The sequence below is a fragment of the Necator americanus genome, chromosome III (genome assembly GCF_031761385.1).
Source record: "Necator americanus strain Aroian chromosome III, whole genome shotgun sequence".
In the NCBI taxonomy this organism is placed as follows: domain Eukaryota; kingdom Metazoa; phylum Nematoda; class Chromadorea; order Rhabditida; family Ancylostomatidae; genus Necator; species Necator americanus.
In genome coordinates, this window is record NC_087373.1 from 8,430,000 (window position 1) to 8,443,337 (window position 13,338).

At 38.0% G+C, this 13,338-nt stretch overlaps 1 protein-coding gene across 1 annotated transcript; it reads left to right on the forward strand.

Annotated features, from left to right (window-relative positions):
• Positions 1–5,045: 5,045 nt before the first annotated feature.
• RB195_008974 (uncharacterized protein) lies at positions 5,046–5,847 on the forward strand (the record flags this gene model as incomplete). Its single annotated transcript, XM_064195750.1, has 2 exons — positions 5,046–5,121; positions 5,711–5,847. The coding sequence occupies 2 exons, from the start codon at positions 5,046–5,048 to the stop codon at positions 5,845–5,847; spliced, it is 213 nt and encodes a 70-aa protein (XP_064046895.1).
• Between the last annotated feature and the right edge of the window lie 7,491 nt (positions 5,848–13,338).

Below are 13,338 nucleotides of genomic sequence, written 5' to 3' on the forward strand. Positions count from 1 at the left end.
GACCGTACTTATAAGGTAAATAAGGCTTAGCGGGTCTGACTTGTAGAAGTAAGACTTGTAATAAGTTTGTAGACCGTTCGAGATTGTTCGACTACAGTCAGAGTGTGAGAATGTGTGGACCGAAATGTGAACTGGTTGTGCTGTGAAAAATGTCGCGAATTGTTATGCAGCCACATGTTTTCGTAAATTACTCGTCTTTGTGTTGCCCGCTCGCAAAACAATGTCGACTTTGCGGCTTGGCATTTCACAAAGGATTTTCATCTGTCTCCATATTTGGGCTTTTTCAGCTCACAGTTTTCGAGAAAGTAAAGTTTTTTTTTGTTAGTTCCGGCACTTTAAATGTTATTACGTTTCTTCAGGTTTTTAATCTACATCTCTTTCTCGACATCTAAACTTGGATTTCTGTTCAGAAATCCAGATTAAATAAGCCGAAATTGCTGATTTGCTTATTTCTTTTCGTCTACATAAGTCTCACAGGACGCTTATGTGTTGGAAAGTTGCCAAATTCCCGTGATTTTTTCGTTGAGTTGGAGATTCCAACCTCTTCTTTTTGTCTGCGTGTCTTCTTTTGTTGATGCCTTGATGTCTTGCCAATTAAAGGCATCACGAATCCGGTACAGATTTCAGGTGGAGTATTCTTATACGGGAGAGTAGATTATTATGGAGAGGGGTGTGGTTCCGTCCATTTCTTCCTTATTGCCGTAAAAAAACGGCCCGAAAGATGCGGCGCAGTGCAGAGGGCTGGCGTGCTCCAATCGAACTCGTTGAAGAAAATAACGCTCGAAGCCGTATCTTCCGGGCCGTTTTTTTTACGGTAATTAGGAAAAAATGGAAGGAATCACTCACCTCTCCATAATCTACGATCCCGTATACGAATACTTCAATTTAAATCCGTACCACCTCGGATTCGTGGGGTTATGCTTTTGAGTGTGCCCAATGGTTTACTGCTATATCTACCTTGTTACTATTACAATTATTGATTAATTGAAGTAATTAAATTATTATTTATCACTATCTAAAATGTTACTTTCATTTTGTCATTTAATTGATTTAATTACTGATTGGTGATATTTTTATTGCTGATACTTGATATTTTTCGTTCTTTTCAATAAAACCAACGAGAAAAAAGATTAAAGGCAGTATACTACTGATCTGATATGATATGTATTTCCCATAGAAGGCTTCTATACAGGGTCGTGGATTGCGGAAAACCAGGTGGTTCCGCTCACCTCTCCGTAGTCGTTGTGGGAAACGGCTCGGAAGCCGTCGTATTTTACAACGGATTTCATTGCAACGCGCCACCCTTGCGCAAGAGAGAGCCATCGGGGATTGATAAGGTCTCCTCACCAGCCTATTCAAGTTGAACTAATGGATAGACCACTGAGAGGGAACGTGTACGTAGAGGCGCGTTCTAACGCACCTCGTAGGAACAAAGGCGATTCTCACGCTGTTTCTTTCGACGATGACGGAGAGATAAGCGGAACCACGTGGTTTTCCGCAATCTACGTCCCCGTGTAGAGAAATTCATACCATGTCAGATTTATAGGCATCACCCCACCAATCTGAGTTGGTACGGATTTCAGGTGGTGTATTCGTATACGAGATCGTAAATTATGGAGAGGGGGGTGATTCCGTCCATTTCTCCCTGTATCAGTGGAAACGGACAACCCCAAAACGCTGTTTCTTACGACGTCCTCAATTGCAGCGCGCCACCCTTAGGCGCTGCAATTGAGGACAGTCTGCGATTCGTCCGAATTGGTTTTCGACGAATCGCAGACGGGGCAGGGTTGAACGGAACGCAAACGCCTGATGCCTTTATGGAATGCTGCCCTTAAAGGGTCTGAGCGCGACGTCTCAGCCGTAACCCGCGTAGCGCTCACCCGGGAGGACGCACCAGACGCCAGTTATAAGTTCGGGACAGTATCAATGTCAATGTCGAAATGTTTATTTATAGTTTCTACGTCATGTTAGGTTCACTTCTTTCATTTTTTTCCTCTAATTAAAGACTGCATCTCATTTAGGTGTTGTAAGTTAGAAATTACAAAGTTCTTTTAGATTCTAAGATTCCCAGATAAAACATAGGGAATATCAACAGTAAAGGCTCTGTCACTACAACAGGCGCTTCATTAATAAAGGGATTGTAACGTGAGAGTTGTGGGGTTGCTATTAAGTGAGTTCAAATGGATATTTTCCCAACTCGCGCAAGCGCAGAAAGTAGAGTAGTAATCTTCGAGTAATGAGGTCCGCTATGTTTACTGAATGCACATGACAGCATCCGTTCTATGGCCTTATTTCTTAATTTAAGAAAAAAAAAACTTCTTCCTGAAGGTTCAGATTCTTAAAATGCACAGCATGCAGTGCTGTACATGAGTGGAGTTTTTGGACCGTAAGGGATTTTCTTCGTAGAATTTTGGGAAAATTCCCTTTTGAAAAGAATTGCATAAGGTAGAGGATTTTCGTTCTTCATTTGGTTTTGATTTCTTAGTTTTTTTTTTGAGGAACTACAGGGCAAATTATTTTCTGCAAAGCTTGGAAAAAGAGTTGTGTCTGATCTGTACGAAATATACCTATCAGATCCAGAATTAAATTGATTTAACGGATTTTCATATGTTTTGTTGCTCATTTATTATCTGCTATTCTAAATTTTTACTTTTTTATTTACTGTTTTGATTTATTACAAAAGCGTTTAATAAATGTATAAAACTTAAGCGAAATTCTAGTGAGTTTTGTTCCTACTTGTTTATGTTTTATGGCACAAGTAGAAATAATTATAAAGTCAATGACAATCATAAATAATAGTAATAGTAAAAAATAAATAACAAATAATAAATCAAAATAGTAAATAAAAAGTCAAAATTTTAAAATAGCAGGTAATAAATAAGATATATGTGTGTTTTCGAACAAATTAATAAATAAGTGAATACATATGTCTTTTTTTTCTGTGAAAATGGCTCGAATCTAAAACAAAGTGTTATATGAGAGTATTTCTGAGAGTGTATCTGAATTTTTCGTATGTGCTGCGGTTGTTTAGAGAAAAACCCTCCAGGATCAACTATGAAAGGTATGTAAATGAGGAAAAAGTTGTAAGTCTCTCAACGATTACGCGTATTTGCATCTAAATCATTTTCTAGTACCACATTCACTAATTTTATCATCATTACTTTTTATTTTCCTTAACAAAGCTAGAAGAACAATTCGGTTCATTTAAAAATAGGTTTTTCAGGGCCAATTTCTTTTCTTTTCGCTTTTTCTCTTCGCTGAAGTTTCTAAAAAGTTTCTTTTATGTCATGCTACTTGCCGTCTTTCTAGTTGTCCTTGACGCACGTATTATCAGTGTTTTTCTCGTTCCCTTTATTATTTCTCAGAAATTCAGCAACGGTTCTTTCCTCTTCAAGGAAAACATCAGGCTGATCAACGCGGCTCATGTAAATATATCATTTTTTCCGGAGCTGAATGTCACCAACGGGGGTTTTTTGGTCGCTCGTCGCCGATCATTTTGCTTCCTCAGAAAATGGCTACTAGAAATTGAATCGGCTACGGAGGATTAGCCTCCTCTCGCGACGGAGGAGGGTCGAAATGGTGGCCGTTTACGCTCCCATTCCCTCCTCGCTCATCTGTCCTCCATATACTTTTAGTCAAGATTTGTTCTCTGCTCTCTTTCATCCTTCTCAAGTTTCCAATCATTTTTGAAGCTCTTTCAATTTTTTCTCCGGATAACTCAGATTTTCTTCACTACAGATTGTTAACTAGGCGTAGTTTCTTCCATACTCGATGCTTTTGATTTCGCTGTTTTCAAACCACTGGTTAGCTGATGCTGATTGGTTACTTGTTGTGCTCACAACGAAAGACATTTCTGGACATTCTCCGGCTCATTACTCGCGCTAACTCCCAAAATTCACGTTTTCGACGCAGCACAGTGGTTGATTTTTGATGCCAGTTGTTTTTTTCTTACGCTTCGATATTCCACTGTTTTGATACAGCATGTCCATAAAATAAATGCTACGCGATAGTGCGTTCATAGTTCAGCGCAGAAATCCAATTCCAAACCATAGTACTGTAGTAATATATTAGTGCAGTACAGTAATAGCATAGTGTTCGTTTATTTTTGAGTGTGGTTATGCAAATATGCCTCTCTGCATCCCTCTTTATTTACTGATATGAGGTTATTATGTGCATGGTCGCTGCCGAATGTGTCCAACCGCGTTACCGCAACGCATCCACGGTAACGCATGCTTTTCTCTGCTTGTTCTATAAAGTATTCTATAATGAAAATATAATTATAAAAATGAAAAATGAAAATATAATTGAGTATATCATATAAATATAATATAAGTATAAGAAATACAACACAATATAAAAAGTGTAAATATATGAGAGATATATAGGATATAAATTAGCAAGAGCAAGGAAAATAGATCAAGAACAGAATAGAGTAGTTACCTTGCTAGAAGCGCAACTCAAACAATTGGTGGTCCGCTAACGTCACGATTTAATTCCAGTGGAGTATTCGTTTACGGGATCGTAGATTATTGAGAGAAGGGTGACTCCGTTCATTTCTTTCTAACTGCCGTAAAAAACGGCCCGGAAGATCAGTCAAGCGTTCGGGCGTTAATTATGTACAAGAAGTTTGAACGTTGAAGCCTTGTGCATCTTCCAGGACGTTTTTTACGGCAATTAAGAAGGAATGGACGGAATCACCCTTCTCTCCATAATCTTCGATCCCGTATACAAATACTCCACCTGAAATCCGTACCACCTCAGATTTGTGGGGTGATGCCTTTAAGGTGAGCGCGGCGGTGGTCTGTTTTTCTGACGTTGTCTTCGAATGATCTGTTTGCTGTGGTCATACCTTGTGGGATGACGAGGCGTTTCAGGGAGTAGATGACAGGTGTCTTTGATTTTTTCGGGCTCTGAAGAAGGCGACGACACCGAAACGTTAGCAAGAAAAAAGATCAATAGCAATCTTGGTGCTGTTCAGGAAGTAGTACACAATCAGAGTAGTTACCCTTCTCCTACCTTCTTACCGCTTCTTGCCTTGGTATGGTATGGTATGCCTTATTCTATTTATCCTATCAGAATGGAAGGTGAATAGCGTTCCGCTGGTTGAACACATTCATTCAGGTATGTATATATAGTTCATCTGTATGTGTGTTTTTTTTTTGCAATGAAAAGAAGTCATGAAAACAAAATTCTCTAATTATAAATGCTCTTAGCGAATCTAAATCAGATAAAAAATTGATTAAGAAACAATGAGAATTCTAAAATCATACCGTTTCCGGCTTATTTTCTGGCTTTTTTTAAATTTTATTATTACGTATGTATGTTATTTTCCTAAGAATAACTTCCTGGAGGGCTGTGGTGGTTGTTGTATCCATGAGAAGAGTTACATATTCGAAAAGTGCTTGAGAGAAAATTGCTTTGCTCATATTACATCCAGCATCCTCGATCATCAGATTAGACTCCGTAGCTCTGTGTGTGAGGATTGCGTTGAGCTGGGAATGAATGAGACTCATAGAATTCAGCGCTCCATCAGCTAATTGGCGCTTAACTCTAATCTGTGAGTATTGGATTAGGAGGATTTAATTACCAAATAAAGGAAATAAAATCAATAGATCTGCTTGGTTTGACGGATCTGCTTGATTTTGTTTCCTACTAAACCTCTTCTAATTAATTCAAAGTAAAGATCACTAAGTTTTTTCTGGATATTAAGGTAAAGAAAGTCCAAAGAAGGAAATGGACAGCACTAAATGGTTGAGATTGAGTGAAGCAGAAGTGCAGGAGACGTTTGGAGTAGGTACGGAATGGTACGGAATAAGCGAGACTTATAGCAGAAATTCACGAGAATAAGGAACGTTTGAAGCAAATCCAGGTGTAGTGCAGTAGTGAATAGATCTAATTACCGAATAAAGAAAACGGACTCGATAATTTAGGAATTTACTTTAGTTTGTTTCGTAGTAAATATCCTAACAGTATACTAAATATAGGGCTGGTGTTGTGTTAGCGGTTAGGGGTACCGCTTCCTGCACGTTCGATCGGAGGTTCGAATCCGACCGAGTGCTCACCAAGCCTTTCATCCCTCCGGAGTCGATAAATTGGTACTAGACTTGTCTGGGCGGATAAAAAACACTGAGTTGACACATCGGCTAGCCACCGCAAGTCATTGTATAGGCCAGTTACACGTTCGTGAACCTCAAATGATTCTGAATTGAAGTGAACGTGGGGGCGGATCCCAAGTGGATTGATTAACGCCAGATACTTTATCCTTTAACTTTACACTTTCGTCAGTGCCTAAAAAATCAGAAAATTTGTAAGTTCACTCCACAGATACTTCATCCGCAATAAGCTACCACTCCCAAAGGGATCACATCTCGAACCGTAAACAAATGACCGCGCGGGTCCCAAGCGGATTGATTGACTCCAGGCATCCTCAACGTTATATTAAATATCATAAATATGCCGGATAGGATAGTTCAGGACTGTTCTAGGTCAACCAAACCTTTCACTCAGTGGGTGCGAAATGGAAATATACGGTGTAAGCGCAGCGCCGTAGTGAAAGGGAAGAGAGAACATTCTGCAGAACTCGCTTCTGAGTGTTTATATAAAAGATTGGAGACCAGAACAGATCTAATTAACGAATTAGAGACCAGAATTTTCTACGAAGACTAACCTACTACCTTCTAACTTTTCCACCGATTTGATACATCGGATTGCACTCGTAAGTATATAGTAGATGCTGGATAATCCTTCATAAGACCTCTACGATTCGGAGATGGAGTGGAACTGGTTGGTAAATCCTATAGGATTGATGAACACTAGTAAATTTATCGTTTAAAGTACTCAGGAGCCCTATGTCGGGTAATATTAGAAGTACAATAGTGCAAATGTTTGCTTTTTTGCCTTAAATAGTAAATAAATAGTAAATAATAAATAGTAAACATTGCGTTTTCATTGTGGGACATTCTGCTAAACAAACCACTTGGAGCCTATTTTTTATACGTTTTTTTTCTGATGAGTAGTATACGAGCCTAAGAGCATACGAGCCTAGTGGAAGTCATGTGTCTAAAAATTTCTTTACTTTTAATGTTTTACCACATTATAATTTTTCCCCCGAATGAATCCTTGATAAACGCGAAATTCCTGAGAATACATGTTTTTTCTCATGAGAATTACTAGGATTTTGCATTTCATGTGGTTTTTTTTTGTTAATCCAATATACAATGAAAATAAAATCATGGAACCTTTGCAGAACATCCTGCAATTCGCATTCGAAAAAGCTAAAAAATACGTGGCGAGATTTTATTAACTCAATCACATATCAGCAACTACGGCAGCCAATTTTTTTTAAAAATTTGGACTTTAATCATAATATCTTCAAGTTTCCCTGTTTTAATTTTCAACCTGTGCTGAGGATTTGGTAAAATCTCAATGAGTTTTGTGTAACTTCCAGCTATGCTATTGTCGGATTTTGCAGCCTACCGCGGTTGTACACATTTGTACCGATATATGTCGTCCTTAAAGGCATCACTCCACAAATCTGAGGTGGTACGGATTTCAGGTGGAGTATTCGTATACGGGATCGTAGACTATGGAGAGGGGGGTGATTCCGTCCATTTCTTCCTAATTGCCGTAAAAAACGACACGGAAGATGTGCGCGTGCGCAAAGCTGGCGCGCTCCAATCGAACTCCTTGTGAAAAATAGTGCGCCGGAACCCTCGAAGCCGTATCTCCCAGGCCGTTTTTTTACGGCAATTAGGAAGAAATGGACAGAATCACCCTCCTCTCCATAATGTACTACCCCTTATAAGAATACACCACCTGAAGTCCGTACCACCTCAGATTTGTGGAGTGAGGCCTTTAAGCATATCAGAACCCATCCTTTTCGATCGTCAGCTACGGGTCCTACCATGGAATCTATCCAGCAATTGCTATTCCACAACATTACGTTCTGATTGAATTCCACATCAACGCCAGATGTCCTCAGATCTTTTCCTCAGCACTTCCGTCGAAAAATTTTCTTTTGCGGTCGGGAGGAGTTTTCGAGTTTGAGTTTGGGAGCATCCTTAAAACATCTTGGAGAGGGAGATTAGACGATCTCCTCATAAAGCGACCAGAAAAGAAAAGACGCTTCCTGTGACCATTTCGGAACCCCGGGCAAGATGCTGGCGTTTTCCACCTGTGATCCGCCGGAACACCATATCCACTTCTTCTTCCGAGTAAATTTCTCCGTTATGACACACTATCGGCCAAAAATATCCTAACAGCCATCTAAGTAGCTTCCTCCTCATGCAGTCAAGCTTCTCCATCACCGTCGATGGCGCTGTCCAAGTCTTCGATCCGTACATCATGATAGGGCGAGCTGCGGATAGGTGGACTCGCAACTTGACTTCGTTGACGTTAACGGTCAACCGTAGGCACTTCGTTAAGGACTTAAATGCTGAATTAGCTCAATGCATTATATATTTATTTGTATTTGCTCTATTCGCATTATTTATTTTGCGTTATTTATTTTTATTTTGTATTATTTAATATTTATTTCTGTCACTATACCATTATTAAGATCATTTGATGGTATTTGAATTTTTTTTAAAATGTAAATTTCTATTTATCAATACATTATCATCATGTTGATACTTACACTTAGTTACACTTACTTATTTACACTACTTACTTACACTTTCTTATTCATTCGTTTCAAAATGTGATTTTAAGCGGTTCCTCCTTCTTTTTTCTCCTTTTTTCTCTTTGTTTTAATCCAGTTACATTTATCCGTACAGCTTTCTTTTTAATCCACGAGATTTTTTCTAATCCATTTAATTTTTTTATGTTGCTGTATTCTTGATTACATGCGATATGTACCGTATATATTTTCTACCGTATACTGTCTATACTGCCCTATTCTTCAGGGAAAATCTGGATAAAATAGCTTCTTGCACTTTTCAGTAGTTTGATTACACTACATCTCCATTTGTTCTAAATTAATTTCCCCATTCCGCCTTTGATACGTTTTCGTCTGTAGCCGATATTGACGATGGATACGACGCAACTACCGCAGCACACTCTCTTCCTATGCTTTTGGCACAGTTTTTTACCGTTCTGCTCTGTCGAAGTAGAAACACTGTTGAATACGTTCGGCGCCAACTATAAACTAATTCAAAGCTAAGAATAAATTATCCAGAAAGCAAGTTGGAGACGGTACTACATAATTATGTATGTAATTTGCATAAGTTACATAATGTGCATGATCTTCTACATAATGAGGTGATCTCTTGATGGTAGTAGATGTAGAGTTAATGAAGTGAGGAAACTGAGAAGATCTGAGGTTGAGGTCATTAATGACGTGCTCCTTTGCTGCAGAACGACTTTCTTCCTGTAGAAAATAACAGGAACAAGTGCACGCTTTCCTCTTCTCCTCTCCTCAATTCCTGGATACCAAATAATCAGCAAGCGAAGAAAAGCGAGAAAAGAAATAAAAGAAGGAGAAAGAAAAGGAGACGAAGACAGGACAGGTGGTAGAGAAAGTGACATTCAGAATTACTAAAATAAAAAGGAAAAGAGAAAAAGTAAAAGGAAAAGCATTTTTAGTGGACAAGATGCGAAAATTGTAATTATTGTATTTAAAATTATTAGTTTATAAAAAAATCTAAATTATTGTATTTAATTACACCTTAGGCACTTGCAACCTAACGTATACAACCTAACGTAACTGAATAACTATACGCATCTATAGGTGAGAGGAAAAATCTTCCTTTTCACATCTAGAAATTGAAAATGACATTGAATCTTTGATCTACCTCTACATACCTCAAGTGTTGGAGAATGCTCAAAAATCCAGTAAAAACTGGATATTTCGCAAAAATTACATTCTTTGCCCATCAAAGCACATAATTCGGAGTGTGGGACCTTCACATGGATGGACGGGAACTGCTTAAGGGAATCGAATTCATCACTCCTTTCAACGAAAACGTTCCTCCTGTATTAAAGGCTCACGGAAGATCAAATGTGTGCACTTTAAAGAGTTTTTTTTTCCACAAACATTTCATTGAATGAACGTTGTTGTATTTTATGGATGAAAAAATTTGAAGTGGTGTATTTGTAGTCAGGATCGAGAAATTGGATAATTTTTTGCTGGATTGTCGTTCTCTCTTGTTCATTAGTGATTAAAGAGATGAAAATTCAGAGCACATAAATGACTTCGACAAATGTGGACATTACCGGTTTTTGTAGACAAATTCCTTATTATCTCGTAATGTCAATTGTAATTAGTAATTATTTCATTTCTGAGAATATTGAAGGTTTTTAAAGTCCGTAAAAAAATGTTACGATAACAAATACTCACATAAAGGCATCACCCCACGAATCTGACGTGATATGGATTTCCGATGGTCAAAGACTATACGGGATTGTAGATTGCAGCAACGGGTGTGGTCCCGCTGATTTCTTCCTAATCACCGTTAAAAAAAAACGGCCCGGAAGATGCGACTTCTAGTGTTCCGAGGCTCTATTTTGTATGACGAGTTCGATTGGGGCGCGCTAGCCTTGTGCAGGCGCCGTATCTTCGGAGTCGTTTTTTACGGCAATTATGGACGGAATCACCCCCCTCTCATAATACACGACCCCGTATAGGACCGCTCCACCTGAAATTCGCACAACCCCAGAATCATGGGGTGATGCATTTAAGATGGAAGTAATGAGAATTCATTTAGTTACTCATTTTGTGAAAAATTGATATATACATATACATACATTGTGGTTCAAGCTACTTGGGATCGTAAAATCCACCATATTTTCATTTTCAATTATTTTTCAATTTAAATTTTGATTGAATTTGAAATTTTTAGAGTGTATGTGGTTACAAGGTTTTTATATCAAACCTTAACGATGTTCTTGACGTTTCGGCCATTTAGTCGCCCACGGAGGCTTCAACGGAAATTTAAATATATGTTTGAATGGGGCCGTACGTCGAAAAATCTAATCTTCTTTGAACGAAGAGAAAAAGAAAGGTTACATCTCGTCCCGTCTACCTTAAAAGGCATAGAGAATCTCGGGACATTTCCGGATAAAAGTTGAGTGAATCCGCTTACAAAGCCAAGGGCATCGGCGCCCGATTACTTCATAGGCACTGCCTCAGGGAAATGAAAGTGTTGGAATCTCTCCACAAAAAGTAGAAATACAAATAGTGGAAGGACAAATATGAGAAAGGACGCAAATATGAGCGTATTATTACGTATTATTACGCAAATAATATATTAATATTAAAAAATTACGGTTAATTCTCCTAGAGATCTGAAAAAAAAGCGGGATGAGCTGTGAAAGAAAAAGTGAAACGGCCTTGTGTGATCACCAACGATGCAACTTATTACGTGATAGAATGCAGGCAGCACGGTCGTCGTCCAACGTCCACGATCTAAGTAATATAACTCAAAAATGCAAAGTAGAAGCTGTTCAATCGTGGATGCTTTGCTGTATCCGCAATCTATCACGCATAAAAGTTGCATCATTGGCGAAATGAGGTCAGTTAACGATGTTCCATGCGCTTGCTTCTGGATCACAGGGTCAAAGGTATACATCTAAATCTCGTTTTCTTTTTTTTCAATATTTTTATCGCCTGTTAATATCACTTTTAATCACCGTCTTAATGATCCAATCCCTCAATAGGCACATGTGGACGGGCCCGTGACCACAGTTATGATCCTTTCAACTGTTTCGGTGTCTCCTTTTTCTGGTTCACTGGAAGGAATGAGTATCCTGACGCTCATCATATTCGTCCGTCAACAACACCCCCTACTTCTTTTCGCCGCCTTTTCGTGAAAAGATCGCGACGTCGTCAGTTCCATGCATGGGACCCTGCTTTAAATACGTTGCAGATCCTTAACTTTCGTGGAAAATGGACCAATGTATTAGTTTTGATTTTAAAGTAGGTCTTTCTGTTTCTTTCTGTTTTTTAATTGTTTTAAAAAACGTGAAAAGTTAGGAAAATGACACAAGAAAAATAATAGAAAAGTATATAAGTCTACTAGACTGGAAAATATCGGAATTATCCTTTTACGTTTTTTTTTACAATTGAATAACAGCTTAGAATAATCGATTGTGAAAATACCTACTTCTACGGAAATGAACTGAGAAACTTCCTGTTAACTCTGATATTCATCCTGTTAATGTTAATCTCCGTAATAGAAACTACTATTTGAAAAAAAAAGTCCTGGCTAATGAAAAATATGAAAAAAACAACAAAAGCTACATTTCCGATTCTCGTTTGCCATCCATGAAGCCATGAATGACAAGTTATGGAAAGGTACAAATGATGGCAAAACTTTCCGAGAACTCCTTGGAATTTTCCCTCTCGTTTTTCATGGATTGTAACAATCCTGAACGTTACATGACATGCCATTCTCACGTCAGTAATGGAATAAAAATTGATGTGTTCGAAATTGAATTGAAATTGATATTGATATGTTAATTCCATGTCGTTTCACAATGTGTATTCATTGTATTTGTTTTGCATAATATTTGTATAATCACATCCTTTTCATACGCCAATGAGCGTAACAAATAAAAATGTATAAAAATGTAAGTGCCCTTCTGACCTATTATACGACAATGATATCGTTTCTGGACATCTGCCATTTTTTTCAAAAATTCCATGACAAGATATTTGGATTACAAATAATCTCCTTAGCAAAGTTCCCTTAAGATATCTCTTGGAATTGTTGCATTTTCTCTCCTTTAATCCTTTCTCCTTTCTTTTTTCTCAATTTTGAACAATAATGGAGATTTATGAGTTATTTATGAAGAGTATTGAAGAACGGAGAATGCAAAAAGTTCTACGTTCGTGGGATTTTCCAAAAAAAAAACTCTCTGGAATTTTCCTAAAAAAAACCCCTCTCCTCTTTAAAAATTCTTAATTCATGTAATGTTCTGTGCGTCCTCCTCCTCCACATTGTTGCCTTCGTGGTTTTTATAAAAACAGCGTAACGGATGCACATATTTCATTGGTGTCCCTGGAGACCTCAAAACATTGAGGCAAAAAGAAATATAAATTGCTGTGCACGAAAATTCTCTGCCATTAATTTTTGTAACTCCATCACAGCAGCCGGAAAAGAGCTGTCCGATTTGTCATCTGCATGATATATAACATGCATTCTTTTTTTTTGAAAAATAATTATTTCCTCTAATTCATATATAATCTTTTCTTTTGGATCTGATGGGATTCGCTTGACAAATGGCAACTGCGGATTATTTTTTTAAAATTTTAAGCCAATTTTTAGCAGTTTTCATCACGGGTCTAACCTCTCGAAAATCAATTTTTTTCCTTTTCCGGTTATTAGATCCGAGAGAAAA